The sequence below is a fragment of the Notothenia coriiceps genome, unplaced genomic scaffold (assembly GCF_000735185.1).
Source record: "Notothenia coriiceps isolate Sejong01 unplaced genomic scaffold, NC01 NC01_scaffold00001466, whole genome shotgun sequence".
Classification (NCBI taxonomy): Eukaryota; Metazoa; Chordata; class Actinopteri; order Perciformes; family Nototheniidae; genus Notothenia; species Notothenia coriiceps.
The window spans coordinates 245,245-260,988 of NW_011334167.1; the positions used below are offsets into that span (position 1 = coordinate 245,245).

Here is a 15,744-nt window from a genome sequence, read left to right on the forward strand (position 1 = left end):
ATGGCAAAACTTTAACTTAACTTAAATAATAATCACTATTATGGGTCCATAAAACATTTATTCAGCGCACTTTTGAATGCATACAGTACATTAATTCCAAGTCAAGTGCATTTTCTTTCTCCTGTAGGATAACTACACGAAGTGCATTCAGAACAAAGCCAAGGTGTTTTAAAACTGCATAAACATCTAGGCCAGGAGGCCTACACCAAAATAGTGTAAATAAAGACTGTAACAGCNAGACAGCTGATGGAAAAGGGGAGAGCATATATAGAGGGATTAACAGGTGCGATGATTAGGCTTGTGAATGGAGGGAAGTGATAGGTTAGCTGAGGAGTGGCGCTCCCTATCATTTAGTGAAGGGAGCGAGTATTGCCATGAGGCGCAATACAAAGTGATAGGTCTTCCTGCCTGAACTTGCGCTGAGCTTCATGAAGATGACATTTACGAAACGACCCGACCCCCTTGAAGATTGAATTGGCTGGCTCCAAGACTCACTCCAAGCTGATTACAGCTTCGCCTTACAGTATCAAGATCCCGAGTTTAACAACGAACTGTGTAACCTGACAGATATCTCGGAGCTCCCAGACAAGCCAACGATCAAAATCATCCCAACGATTTTACTTGTACCCGTCACTGCACCAACAGAAGCATGTCGTGATACAAGCAGCACGGCAGACACTGAAATCCGGTCCAACTCCTCTCTTGATAGAAGTTTGCAGTGGCCAGAAGAATTTGAAATCCCCAAATTTTCTGTGGATGTTGAGTACAGACTCCGTCAAACCAACCTGTTGCATCTCAGGGATGGAACATATCTCAAAGTGACAAAGGAGCTGAAGCATGACATCCTGTAGAAACTGTCTGAGACGATTTATACATATGATGCCTACCCCTCAAAGCAACATTTTGAAGCTGTAGCAAAAGCCTTAGTGCAATCACACCCATGTCTGAAAGAAGCAGGCTCATCATCTGGCTGGGATGGATGAAAGAACAGTCTAAAGTTCAAGATGGGTAACTACAGACACAAAATGCGCGTCCTTGGTCGACGTGATGTCACTGTCAATGGTGGTAAACGGGGAAGGTTCACTACAGATGGTTTGCCTCCCCACAAGGACATCAAGAGGCCAAGGAAAGGCGAAATCAATTTCCTACCTGACAATCCAGAGGGGATGGATGACTGCAACCTAGAAGCTTCTCGCCAGGTTCTGGTCAACGAGATGATGAAGACGAATCCTAATGGATCCCTTATTAAGAAAGAGATGGCCAAGACTTTTGCTCTTCGGAGAAAATAAGTTGTTGAAGACAATCCTGAGATAAGCCAGATGGTCCAAAGATGGCCAGCTCTTTTCACAGAAAGCCAGGTTTGTTTGTCCTTTTGTGTTCTAACTGTCATGTTATATCCTCATACCTACTTAAATATCTGATTTTATTAAGATATTACTGTGAGAAGTGCAGAGAGGCATCTTGAAAAATCAGATGGTGAAGAAAATGCACTTATTTGTCTCACCAAGGATGATTTTATTTGATAGTTTTACATGGTTTGTTCTCTTTTGTGTTTCAGGTTTATTGCGAGTTCAACCGAGTGGTGGGGAAAAATCTCAAGGACAACTTCTTTGGTGCACTTGACTGTTTCTCTCCGAGCCTGATGGACCTCTTTAGGAAGAAGAAGGGTGTCACTGGCCAATTCCTGTCCGAGCTTTTACGTCAAACAAAGGTGGGTTTACTTAACATCTGTCTACCCAATCTCTTTCCTCTCTCCTTGTTCCTCTTCTGTCCCTTTTACTTCCTTCTCATCTCTTCTTTTCTCTCATTTGCTGTTCTCTGTCTTCTCCTCTTGTCCTGTCAATTTAATTTCATCTTTTCATGTGTCATTGTTTCCTCTTTTCCCTTGTTCATTTTGCTTTGCTCTCTTGTTTTGTTTCCTATTCTATTCTTTGGTCAAGAAGAAGTTATGGTTCTCTCCCTTTTCTATTCTCTCCTATCATGTCATCTCCTTTTGTCCTCTCCTTTAATTTCAAGTATATTTGCAATAAAGTAATTGTGTAGAGTTTGTAGAATGTATTTGATGAATATATGACCATTCTTTGTTATCTCCACTATATTCCAGACCACTGAGCCAACCGACATCAGATGCCTTTGTGTTCGGGGACTGCCAATCATCTTGGGGGATGAGCCTTCTGCCTTCTTCAAGACCTGCACCGTAAGTTACTTTAACCCTTGTGTTATGTTCACATTTTGCACCCTTTGATCATTTTTGGGTGAAATTGACTCGGGACATTATTCAGAGTTTAAAAAAATACGGAACTAAATGCTTACACTATTCCTTATGTATATTTTCTTTAACTAATTCACCAACAATATAAATCAAATATGATAAGTTTTTTAAATATGTACGATGCTTTTCATTATAAACAGTGGAAGCTACTTTTTGGTGGACGATGTAGAATTATATGTCAATCTCTTTATTTCTCTGTTAGGATGCGGCTGATAAGGAGGTGTACAGTCAAACTCCACTGGGAATCCTCTGTGACGGAGAAAATCCTCAGCTCAACCCATCCAGTGTGGCAATCGTCTTGGAGGGGAATGTGGTGATGGATGGACCGGCTAACCTGCCTCAGGCCTTCTATGTCCTGTTCGGACTCATTTATGCCCTGCAACTGGAGTACCCAAAGTGCATGAAAAACACTTTCCACTTTGTTCAGCAGGGGATGTTAAAACTTGGTAAAGTTGAGCTGGCACCCAAAATTCTGACCTTGAAAAATCAGCTTACATTGTGAAACGGGGTTCTGAAAAATTGTTACATATGGCAATTATTTAGGCTTCCATATTGCATTTTGTTGTTGTTGCATGTTTGCACTGTTTGACCTATTAAGCTTGTTGGCATTTCCATTTGTGTTTTATTCTATAATACTGACAACATCTCTCCCAAACTCCAAACAAAACAAAGAAGTCATTTAGAGCATTTATTTGCAGAAAATTACAACTGTAAGAATAACAGAGAAAATGCTGTGTTTTCAAACCTCAAATAATGCAAAGAAAACAAGTTCCTTCATTATTAAACAACACAATACTAATGTTTTAACATAGGAAGAGTTCAGGAATCAACATTTGGTGGAATAATCCAGATCTTTTCAATCACAGCTTTCAATGCGTCTTGGTTGCTCGCCACCAGTCGTCACATTGTTGCTAGATGACTTTATGTCTCTCCTGGCACACAAACTCAAGCAGCTCGGCTGCTTGATGGCTTGTGACCATCCATCTTCCCCTGGATAACATCCAGAGGCTTTCAGTGGGGTTCCAACTGTTCCATGACAGGGTCTTGATCTGGTCTTCCTCCATTCACACCTGAATTGAGCCGAGGGTGGGTTTATCCAGCAGGACAATGCTCCATGCCCCACAGCCAGGGAATATGAAGGAATATGAATGGTCACAAGCCATCACACAAAGCCAAGCTGCTTGATTTTTTTGTGCCAGGAGTGGCTTAATAAGTGACCCAACAGCAATGTGAAAGGTGGTGCAGAGCAGCTAAGACTCATGAAAGCTGTGATTGAAAATCTGGGTTATTCCACCAATTACTGATTCCTGATCTCTTCCCATGTTAAAACAATAGTATTGTGTTGTTGAAAAATGAATTTTAAATTGTTTTCTTTGCACTATTCGAGGTCTGAAAACACTCCATCTTTTTTGGTTACTTTGAAAATTTGGTATTTTTTGTAAATAAACGCTCTAAATGAGAATATTTGGAGTTTGGGATAAATGTTGTCGGTCATTCATTTATAGAATAAAACACAAATGTTAATCCAGTTTTTACAAACAGTAAAACGAGAGAAAGTGATCATTTTAAAGAGGTCTCTTAATTTTTTCAGAGCGATATATATCTTTTCATATATACATATATATATATATATATATATAGAGAGAGAGAGATTGCTATGGTTTAATGTGAAAATGTATGGTACAATATTTTTGCTACAGTTTTTATAGGATGCTCAATTTCATTGTATCCAAGTTTTAATAAAAGGTCAAACTTTATTTTTGTGTCTTTCTTTTTTGTAGTTGACGGAATAAAAAATATAAATACGAAATGTAACCACTTTCAACTAAAAATTCTAAGTTAAATAATTGGGAAAGCAATTGATATTACACAATTATTTTAAAGTAAAATCAACTTCACATGAAGTGCATTGTACTTCAAATAACTAATTCAAGTACTTGAATTAATTTAAGTTAAATTCACTCTAAGTTTTCCTAATGTCTTTAACTTAAAAAAATAGAAAGTGGTTGACTTAAAAAATATAAATACGAAATGTAACCACTTTCAACTAAAAATTCTAAGTTATATAATTGGGCAAAGCAATTGATATTACACAATATTTTAAGTAAAATCAACTTCACATGAAGTGCATTGTACTTCAAATAATAATTCCAGTCCTTGATTAATTTAAGTTTACTCAAGTTTTCATAATGCTTTACTTACATTTTTAAAGGCAACCACTTTACTCTATTTTTTTAACTAGATTCAACTTATCCGGGCTTACAGTGTAAGCAGATTCTCTCTCTCTCTCTCTCTCTCTCTACTTTCAAAATGTAAAACTCATAACAAACAAACAAAATTCCCAAAGTTGTCCTGAAATTATGCAAACAACATTGAATCTGGAATTGAAATGATTCTGATAAGGCCTAGCCTACATTGCAAATAAGCAGACAGCGCTGCTTTTCACACACACACACACACACGCACACACGCACGCACACACACACACACACACACACACACACACACGTGTGTGTGTGTGTGAAAAGCAGCGCTGTCTGCTTATTTGCAATGTAGGCNAACTCTCGATGTGGGAGTGGCATATGTTTGTACACGGTAGGTCTTCTGTGTCTTGTGAGTAGGAAAATGTAGCACACCATCACATCCTGAGCGGCAGGATGCTTACAGGCTGGAGACTGGCGGCCAATGCGAACTCGTCAGTCCGGTTTGAGCCTGCGATGTGAAGCCATCGGAGTTTTTTATTGTCCTTGTCTTCGGTCAGAGACACTCTGCGGATACGGAAAAGAGGCGGACAAGGGCGGGAGGCCACAGCCGACCCGCTGCGACTAGCGGGGGGCCAAATCGGGGGGGGGGGGGCGGCGGGGGAAGAAGACAGAAGATAAGAAACACAGACAGTTGAAAATGGGGTGAAGAAGGTTGAATTAAAAATGTTCAATAAAACTGCAGAACAGAAGAAGAAGATGAAGCCATGAGAGGGTTGTTCAGAAGTGTGTGTTAGTGGAGTCTCTCCTCCTGCTGTGTCTGCTCTGCAGGAGATTACAGAGGATACTGATGTCTCCTCGCGACGTTCTCCTTCCGAAGGGCATTATGAAATTAAGCTTCAATCCCTTTTCAGGTGCACGAGAAAGACTCTTGCCAGGTGGTGGGTAAAAACTCAGATTAGATTCCCAGGCACGATATCTAACCACTCTGTGAGAGGCAGCCCTGTGTAAATGTACATATGGTGGTAACAGCAGTCCTTTAAGGGGCAACTCCTTCAAAGGACGTCCTGTTATGATCGGGTGGGAGGCTTCTCTTCACGAGTGAGCCACGCCATCATTAGCTGTATAGAATACTCAGAACCATAGAGTTGTTATAAAGAGGGATCTTAGTCACGGTGGAGAGCCAGCGTTGGTTGTGTTTTGTAGCACTTTTGGCCACTTGCCATCTGTAAACCAGCCGAGTGACAGTCGCCTCAGTGACAGTAGGAGAGATATGGAGGTTAAGTACAATCAAACCACTGAACTGAACCTGTACAAGAATAAACATTCAATGAACTGACTACACAGTTCGCATTTTTATAAACCGCAAGGTGACAACAAGGTCCCCCCCCCCTAATAATGTACGGTATCTTTGTTTAAAGTTGGACCATTATTCACCAAATTGGCATAGGATTATTTTAATGACCTAAGCATTCTAAACTAGCCTTAAGCCTGTCCATGTCATCCTAAAAATATTTCAGTGAGTTAATAAATCAGGTAAAACCATAATGGGTCAGTTTGCTCAGTAGGCACATTCTCACTTCGGTTAAATGGGTTCCGGTTCGTACCTCACTTGCCGTCGTTCCACTGCGACTAGTCTGCCTCCGCGACAGGGCAGCAGTTGAGAGAGCAAGGGAACCTATGAGAAGCAGGGAAATGAGTTTTAGAACGTGAATGGATCGGTCGCTTTCCTCCGGAGCGTCAGCTTGAAGCGACGTCCGTTGTGCGATGACGCGTGCACAGCCTGAATCGTCTGACGAGCAGCCAGCTCGTGTCCCTGCGCTTATTGTCCACGACCACACGTGACGCCGGTCTGTTGGGGGGGATCACATGTTTACATGACACAGATACATTTGGGTGTATCATCTTTGTGAAACCCAAAGTAATAAATAAAGAACTAATTATCAAAAAAGTAACGCCATTCTTAAATATGTATTTAACACGACATAGGTTTTGATTGATATGTGATTAGATGTCCATATGAGCGGCCAATCAAGATGATGAAATAACTGTTCAGGAGAATCAGCGTGGTATCTATGGCAAAAGACCCAGTAGTTATATTAACATTCATTGGATTGCACACTTTGTTTGTGTGGATATGTAGCACATTAACATTTTAATAGCACTTAATGACTGAGTGAATGGAAATGACAATAAATGAAAATGTAAAACGAAAAAAGCGATCATGAAAATGTTTCCAAAAAAAGATTTTTGACCACTTTGTTGTTCAGATATATCACATATTTGTAACTAAATGATACATTAATTGAAACAAAACACGGTATAAACCAAGGAGTGACTCCCGTGAGGTTCATGTATTTTCTTCACTCCGCTGGGAAACTGCTCTCATGTCAAGAAGCATCAGCGATACACAGTAAGGGGGCGGGGTGAATGTCTGAGGAATTCATCGAAGGATGGTCTGGTGGTTCCTCGATTATAGCTCCTCCATTATCGCTCCTCGCTCCTCGGTCCTCAGGCAAAAATAAGGCCATTGGGACCATAGATATATATAAACATATATATATATCTATGATTGGGACGCTACTCAAGATGGCGCAGACAAATCAACTTCCGGTGAGACCGAGACCGAGGAACGAGGAAATGGAAAATAAGAGAAGTGAGAAAGGGCCATAGTCTGGAGGTCAGCAGGTTCGAAACATGCAGTAAACAACTGTCTATCTCCCACTCACTCACATCCAGCTGTCACATAGGAACGTTGTGTTTCTTTACCATGCAGTTATCTTTTTACACCATACAGATATAGGAATATTTTCCATTTACAAGGTTACATTGCTTATCTTTGGTTAATTAAAGGGTACACAGAAATGTGTCTAGTCCTGCAAATTGTTTTGATTTTCCAAGGTTTTAAGAATATTGCTGTCAAAAGGGAATAGAATTGTGTTATTTTAAGTATATATTTAATATTAATTTATTTGCTATCTAGAGGGTTAGGGTGAGGTAGATAGATACAAACTGATACCAATATCATGTCTGCAGGTTATGTATGGAAAATCTTAATTTGTACAATTGATTTTTGATCTGAGATGGGGACAATGGCCAACATTAAACCTTCTAAACATGTCATCATGTTAGCATGTTGATGTGAAAACAAAATGGAATAGGCCTCAATGCAGCCAAACAGACCCCCAATCATCGACTTGTTTTTTTTAAAGGCTCAACAAAACCCCAAAAGCATGATGGAGACCAAGACGGTAAAATCAAAGTTTGAGTTTACTCGTTGTCGAGAATAAGCATGCAGGGTAGACGAGGCTGGCTTATCCAATAGGCATCAGGCTAAAGGGCAGGAGTCCAAAAAGCAGGCAGTGGGTCAAAACAGGCAAAGCCCAGGCAGGGAAAAATAAGATGTCTGGAACGCTAAGGCTGTTTTTGAAAAACATACCACACTTACAATGTCCTTATAATGCTTTAATATTCTTTATGGGCACCAAGCTTTCACCTCTCCAGTACAGACGCAACATGAACACACACACACAAGCAGCCACTGAGGGCACTCCTCTAGCTGGTGTGTAATAATTAGCAGTGTGACAGTGTGACAGTGTCAGTGGGGCTCCGCTCTGCTGCCAGGCAGAAACCAGCCTTACATAAGAGCACACCACCAATCCACCAGGAGGGACACAATGTTCCTCACCCCTCTGCACTGACTGTCTGTCAGGAAAACCATTGTTTATTTGTATTTGTACGGGCAAACCACAGGAGAAGTACGTAAAAGCAGGAGTCCGTTGCGTGATCTTACGTTGTCATAAAGAACAGATTGTGTCAGGGGAGTGGATTTCTCAAGCCTTTGTCAAAACAGTTAAAGGCTCCTAAAATATAGTTAACAGGATGCTGCTTTGAAGTGTGTGTTTATCTGATCTATTTCTGAATGCCCTCAATTCTTCCCAAATTTAGAATCACATTCACAAAATCACATGCTTGTAAACGCACGCAGACGAGCAGGAAAGAATGCATCATGGCCGCAGCGCTGGTGCCATGCGAGCTGCTTCATCATCATCATCACACGATCTGGAGGCTCGAACTTGTGACATTTATTTTGCCTTCAAGTCTTCGAAGATCAGTACATTTCCAGCAAGTCGAATCGTTCCTTCACTGAGGACAACACACACAGTTAAATACTTCATTTGATTCCACACAGCCATTTGCAAATACACTGCAAGCTTCCATTTTAATAGGATTTATAGACAACATGGGCAACAATATACATTTTTATCGGATAGCAACATCATATATCAACTTTGTATTCACGGTAAATTGGTTTGATATACAGGTCAACTGAATCGGGAAGAGTATCCACTGGGAAATGAACCCAGGCCTGATTTGTTGGCGCTCAGAGAGAAGCCGTACTGGAAATAATCATGTGAAATATACCTAAAACGGCAATTGTGTATGTACAGTATGTACTCAATGCACATTATAACAGCATACATGTGGTATGCGGTGCTGATTAGGGTTTTAAAAAGAAAATGGCTGCTCTTTTTGCACTCTCGTCCACCCTGTGCTCGGGCCTCCCTGCCAGCTTGCTGCCGTGCTGGGCTGCGGCTCTTCAGGGGATTTGAGAGGCGCTGGCCCCATTATTTCTCCCTGAATCAGCCTAAGGAGGGTTTCAGCCGGGCTCATTGAATTTAGCCGCGCAGCAGCAGGGAGGAGCTGTGACCCATTTACAGTAGCTCTCCACAGAAGACACCACAGAGGCGCACAGCGTAACATGAAAACGTAACATACTGACATATATTTCAGAGATACTATACTGAATCAAATCCTAATGGGAATAGATTGCTTTCATTATGCAAGCAAACACGTTTTAACCTACATCTTAGGATCACGTGGTCTTTCACTGATTGACAAAATGGTGCAATGTTGACAAAATACCCATACAAATGCTACATGCTGATGTATCTTTGCTTATATAATTATAGAGAGTGAGTGTTAGTCCTAAAACCCAGAAATGAGTCAGAATTTAGCATTTTAGAACTTCCCTCACAGTTTTTGGAAAATGTTTAAAATAAGGTCTCTGGTTAACACAAGCTTTAGAGACGTTAACATACTTAAAACATAAAACACATCAGTAAATACGCCATTTTGGTTGCTTTTAAGTGCCTTCAAAAGGAGGTTGCTAACATTGTTCACTTTTATTTGTATTTTGACAGTTTGGTCGCATTACTTTTACAAAAGTAATGGATCTGCATACTTCTTCCACCACTGATTGCAGGATAAACACAGGTGTAATTAATCCAATGTGTGTCACACCAATTCTACTGAGTCAGCTTTGCACAATACCAGGCCCTGACCCACCTAAATGGAACAAGGCCATAATTAATGTTATAAATTACACCTGTGTTACCTTGCAATGACATGTCAAAATGGCTTCTGAGAAAAAAGGGTCTATTCATCCTGGGTAGGACATAAATGTGAGTACCACATTTCATGGAATCATCCCGTAGTTGTTTCTGCAAATGTAGAGTTCAACGTAGAGGAAACAGAGGGGTTCATTCTCTGGGGATCATGAATAGCTGTACCAAAATGTGCGGCTCCCAATTTGTACACAGGTTGTAAAGAGGCTTTGTCCCTTTGCATTGTTCACTGTTCTTTTTCTTTTTGTATTCTTGGGAAAAAGCAGGCAGAGAGCTGTAGGAAGCGAGAGGTGATTCGGTCAGCGACTATCTTGATAAGTTGACAGCACTCTCGTTGCCTCTTCCTCCCGGAGCAACGGCAGCACTCGTTACAGAAAGGCCAACAGGTCAATCAGCCCTGATGCATTCTCTCTGAACCTTTTTGGCTTTTCTCAGCCATCACGTTTGAATTTTTTCCCAGACAGAAAGCTGCCTCAGGGAAAGAAATGTGAATGCTTGGCTTAATATTTGAAGGGTGGGCATTTTTCATTTGTCATTTTTAGAATTCTTGCTGTAATGGCAATGAAGGGTTCTAAGTTAAGATGTCTGCTTAGGAGTCTTACAGATCCAGTGTTGTTTGGTACTCATATTCCAACCTGTAATGCTCAAACAACAATCTTCAAAAGAGAAACCATTGTATTTTTACCTTTGAGGGTACGTGCATGTGACTTTGTGTGTGTGTGTGTTTCAATGGAAAGTCTCTGGGTCCATGGCATTCAGTCTCCACGTGTTTGGACAGCATGTGGAGCCCAGGTCCCGCCCACTGCTCACAAACCCTCCTGCTGCTGTTTACCACACTGCCAGTGAAGTGGAAGACTCCAGCCTGCCGGTCCACATGCCGTCTTATCAGCCGACACTCTCGCAGCTCGTAAACATGTTTTGCAATGGAAATTTTCTGGCAAAAGACTGTTGTAAAAGAGCCAGTCGATTCATTTTGCTTCTTATGATGAGTTAAGAAGTAAATAATGAATATAAACAAATTTCTACAAAAGAAGTTTTAGCAGGCTTTTGGTTTTGGTTGAATACAGGTTAGCAGTACGTGAAAAGAGCCTAAAGGCCAACTGTATTGCTTAAAAATATGAGTTTTACTTCAATGTCATTATAACTTTATCGAGGAGTAATATTTAAGACTCAAAGAGACATTACATTTTTTTATTTTATTAACCCCATCTATGACAGTGCCAAAAACTAGAGGCATCTACAAGATACATCTACAACCACAGCGCTAATTTGTTTCTACATTTGGTAAAAAAGTGCAAAATTCGTACTGAACTGAAAGCTTTGAACGGACTGGAAGGACTCCAAAAAGTACACCCCCCATAAAGGTCAAACGGAGATATCGGTTCATTTGCATGTTAGTACTAAAAACATGCTGAAGACTTGAAGTCCTCTTTTTGAAGTATGTGTGAGTCACTTTAGGCTTCAGGCTGAACATGTGAACATAGGCTACATAAGGCTCACAGACCAATGGAATGCTTGCTCATAGCTATACCTTTAACATGATTTGCATATAAGGTTTGTGCAACCTTTAAATGTTGAAAGGATGACATTATTCAAACTATTTACTTACGCTGTTTAAAAAGGAATCATAATGGCTTCCAGCTAAAGGTGTCTGACAGATAAAAGGTCTGAGACTAAGCCAGGTTTCTAAATTGAAGTCTTTAAACTGGCTTTTTCTTTTCCATTATGCTCTGATGTTTTTTGAGTGTTCTGTGTTTTTACAGTAAGCTCACAAAAAATCCTCCATTAACATCTGCAATTTTAACAAATTCTCAGTTGTTTGGGTTATTTTCATCTAGGCCATCAGGATAACTGACAGGCCATCACATGGCTAAAAGCCTCAGGGACCACACTCGTGTTATGACATTTAATCCTTTGTTTATCATGAAATACTTTATTTCCTGTAATTATACAAATCCCTTGGAATTCATGGAAAAGCAGCGTAAAAGCCCATCGCACACAGTTTCCCCTCTGATCCACTCGTGTCAGCAAACACAGGCCCTGCATGACATCGGAGTTTTAAGCACGCCATTCCCCGTCACAATCAAAAACCAAAACACGCAAGGCCAGATTAGGAGTTATGATGAGTTTGATGCACACATACATTCACATAAATCCTGTTTATCCATGTTCCCATCTGTGTGTGTCTAACCTATTGCCTCAGAGTCAACAGTATTAAAGACACAGAGATCCTCAGAGGGAGATTTCTCACTAAAGACAGAGTGTGATCACAGTTTGTTCTCTGTATTGTGGGAATAGTGTGATGTAATTTGGGCTTGACGTTAACACATCCTCAAGATACTAAAGTCGTCTTTTTATAAAAGCTTTGTTTTTAACTATACATTCAGTGTTTCTGAGCAGTTGTATGACGTGACATGACTTTCTCTTGTGCGTCATGCTCCACTTTTTCCGCTCGGCGTGGTTGGCGGTGACGCTAACAGGTCCTCTGTAGTGGAGGAGGATGCTGTTTCAGAGCGGAGTCAGTGAGACACTGATGCTAATGAGGCATTAGCGTAAGCCTATAATGCGGAGCGGGGCAGTTTAACATCGAGGGCAACCCTCTGCACACTACCAATCTGACTCACTGGATTTGGGATGATACTATGACAAAACACACATTTAAATACAAATGGATTTTACAGAATTGTGCATAAATCTAATTAAATCTGCATAATCTATATTAAATCATCAGTTTGAGAAGTATCACCAGCATTCATTTCCCTCTGGATTCTTTGCATTAGGTTATGGGCGGATTAGGACATTAAAAAAGCATAAAAATATTTGCTGTCTTCAGCTTCTGTTTTCCCAATTTTTCCCAAGTTCTTGTTTTCTCCCCTATACATTCCCATAATCTTATCCCTTTAAATGTATTAGTGAGGCGTCTGCACTGTGAAACCAGCTCCTACTGAACCTATTCTCACCCTTTAAGTGTGCGTCAGTATGCATTAAAGCCTTTACCTTTAACACTAATGCTTACATGCTGATGAGGACCAGCTGTTTATTTACCATGAATGTAATCAGCTTGTTGTTTTGTAATGTAACCTGTCTGCCTGCGTCCGTCACAGCCCGTTCCAAGGTTTCCCCTCAGGGTTCAGTAAAGTTGATATCATCTTATCTTTCCATTAGCTATGTGCTGCCAATAAATGAATCAAGGGAAGAGGGATTTATTGCTCACTCCTGTTCAAATGCAGGCTTCGTGCACACGTTTCAAATTCCTTCTTAATCCTGGACTTCTGTGATCTTTACTCAAAACCTTTTGTGCTTACTGCAATGCCAAATCAGGAAAAAATATCTTAATCTGACTTCTGGTCTTTAACCATTTACTAGCCGTAGCTCCATAGTAGAGCAATCGTGGACTGGTACGATAAAAACATATAAAAACACATTAAAAGTAGAAATCCCCCAACATTTTGTAGCGTGTTTGAACCATATTTCAGTCTTCAGAACTTCTTCCAGCATTCCTGGATCTCTGTTGACTGTCATTGTGCTACAGTAACAATTAACTGACTACGCAAATGGATGTTTACAGTTCTCTTTGATTACTATGCTTTCTAAGGCGTACATATTTTAATGACAGCTTTACTTTAGTTTGTTTGCATGTGGGTCACTGTGACTCGGATCGGCTCCAGCGTCTGGCTCCAGTCGAGCCGGTGCCTCTCTGCTTTTGACCTTAGTCCCGGTGCTTGTTTACCTGCTGGGTGGAATGTGCAGTTATGTAAGGCGTAATCTATCAGAAAGTACATGTCCCTCTGTTACCTGGGTCACAGGGCAACACACACTGACAAACAAGCTTAATATGGCCTTTCTGGTGTCACACACTGTATCAGGGGCGGACTGGGACTACAAATCAGCCCGGGACTCCCGGCCGGCCCACATCGTCCGACCGGCCCACTTCAGTACCGGCCCATCGGGATTCGTCCCGAACGTCCCGATGGCCAGTCCGCATATCCACCAAGGCTTATAAGGGCCATTTGGGTCAAAAGTATTTAAAAAGCAAGGAGCTCAGGGAAGGGGGTATATATTCAGATAAACAACAAAATGTAATATTGTCAGATTTTTATCAAGGAACCACATGGTTTCACTTTGCAAGGTTGGATCAACCTTAACACCCCACAGGCGGTAAACAGTGAATGCAACACGTGATGTCATGAGGTCAATACAACCTTGCAAAGTGAAGCCACATAGTAACAGAATAAGGGGAAGTGTAACATATTTTTGTTTTTTATTCTAATATCATCCCCCTCCCCTAGCTTTTTTTAGACCTACATTGGCCCTTATATGCAGTTGTATCCACTTTGCTTAAACAAAACCTGTTTAATCTCACTGTGTCCTGACGCGTGTTTTATTACCAATAACTGCGCTTTTACAGTCACACACATAGATTAAGGTCCACTCTGTTTACACATGCTAAACACACAAAGACAAAAGGTGGAAACACACACACCTCAGGCATTGTTAACCAGTCTGAGTGTGTTGCCATTAAAGAATCAGCTCCATCTATGGAAAACTCCCCCTCACGTTTGCACCACTGACGCGTATTTTGTGTATTATTGACGAGCAGACCGGATCAATGTGTCTTTCCGAAGGTTTATGGAACCCATCCGGATTGAATTATGTTCTGCACCCATGCCTCTCCGCTGAGGCCTCATGCTGCTGTGGGTCGGATTGCTCATAAACACTCTCCGAATGTCTGTTACTCACATCATCGGGTATCAATGGCCCGTGGCTGGTGAGGTTCCCATATAAACACATCAGTCTGTTGAAAGTAAAAATAGACGTGGGCACACAGAGAGCATAGGCGTCACAAATATATGTACATAAGCAAAGTTAAACACAATAATAGAAGTGACGCAATGGTTTGTTTGTATTCCAGTTGAACAAACGTAATTGAAATGCATTCTTACGTTGATGTCACGTAATTGGTGAGGTTGTAAAGAAGCTTTGGATCATGGGAGATGTTCAATCAATCAATCAATCAATCAATCAATCAATCAATCAATGTTTATTTATATAGCCCAATATCACAAATGTTACAATTGTCTCAGTGGACTTTACAGTTTGTACAGAATAATACGACAATACAACACCCTCTGTCCTTAGACCCTCACATCGTACAAGGAAAAACTTCCAGAGAGAAACCCCACAGTTTAAAGGGAGAACATGGGCGAAACCTCAGGGAAAGCAACAGAGGAGGGATCCCTCTCCCAGGATGGACAGACGTGCAATAGATGCCGTGTGTAAATCGAAGAGATAACACATTTTACAACATACCAAACGTTAGGAAATACATGAGTCTGTAATAAGAAGATGAATCCGCGAGGACGTCAGCTACAATCCTGTGGGAGCCTTCAGGGAGGCAGCACGACGAGACCCAAGGCAGGACCGCTGAGACCGGTTCAGCCACGACCCGAAGTCCACGACTTAATCCAGAACTCAGGATAGAGGATCCAGGGCACAGGACCACAGCAAGAGGATCAGCCTCGACTCCGGATCCCGGCGTAGATATAGATACAAAACAAGAAAAAAGATTTGGCTGGGTTAATCGGAACAAGAGAATACACAGACACAGACAGAGAGGGAAAAGGTCATTGGATAAAAGTTATTCTCGATAACCCTCTAGAAAGATCTCATGACATTTAGCAGGCTGTGTTGTTATGTTCTGGAAAAAAAAAGAATACAAATTAAAAAAAGAATAAAGAAAGGGCTGTTATAATGTAGTGTAGTACTTAAACCTTTTAGCACAGCAAGAATTCATCTGTTCGTTGATTTTGTAAAGCACAGCTGTCGATTCAATGGAACAATGCCAAACCAAATCAAGCTATGT

The 15,744-nt window shown here is 41.0% G+C and overlaps 1 protein-coding gene across 1 annotated transcript; it reads left to right on the plus strand.

Annotated features, from left to right (window-relative positions):
• Positions 1-434: 434 nt before the first annotated feature.
• LOC104961785 (sterile alpha motif domain-containing protein 3-like) lies at positions 435-1,289 on the plus strand. The gene is given in 1 exon segment (XM_010790127.1): positions 435-1,289. A coding segment is annotated over 1 exon segment (855 nt).
• The last annotated feature ends 14,455 nt before the right edge of the window (positions 1,290-15,744 follow it).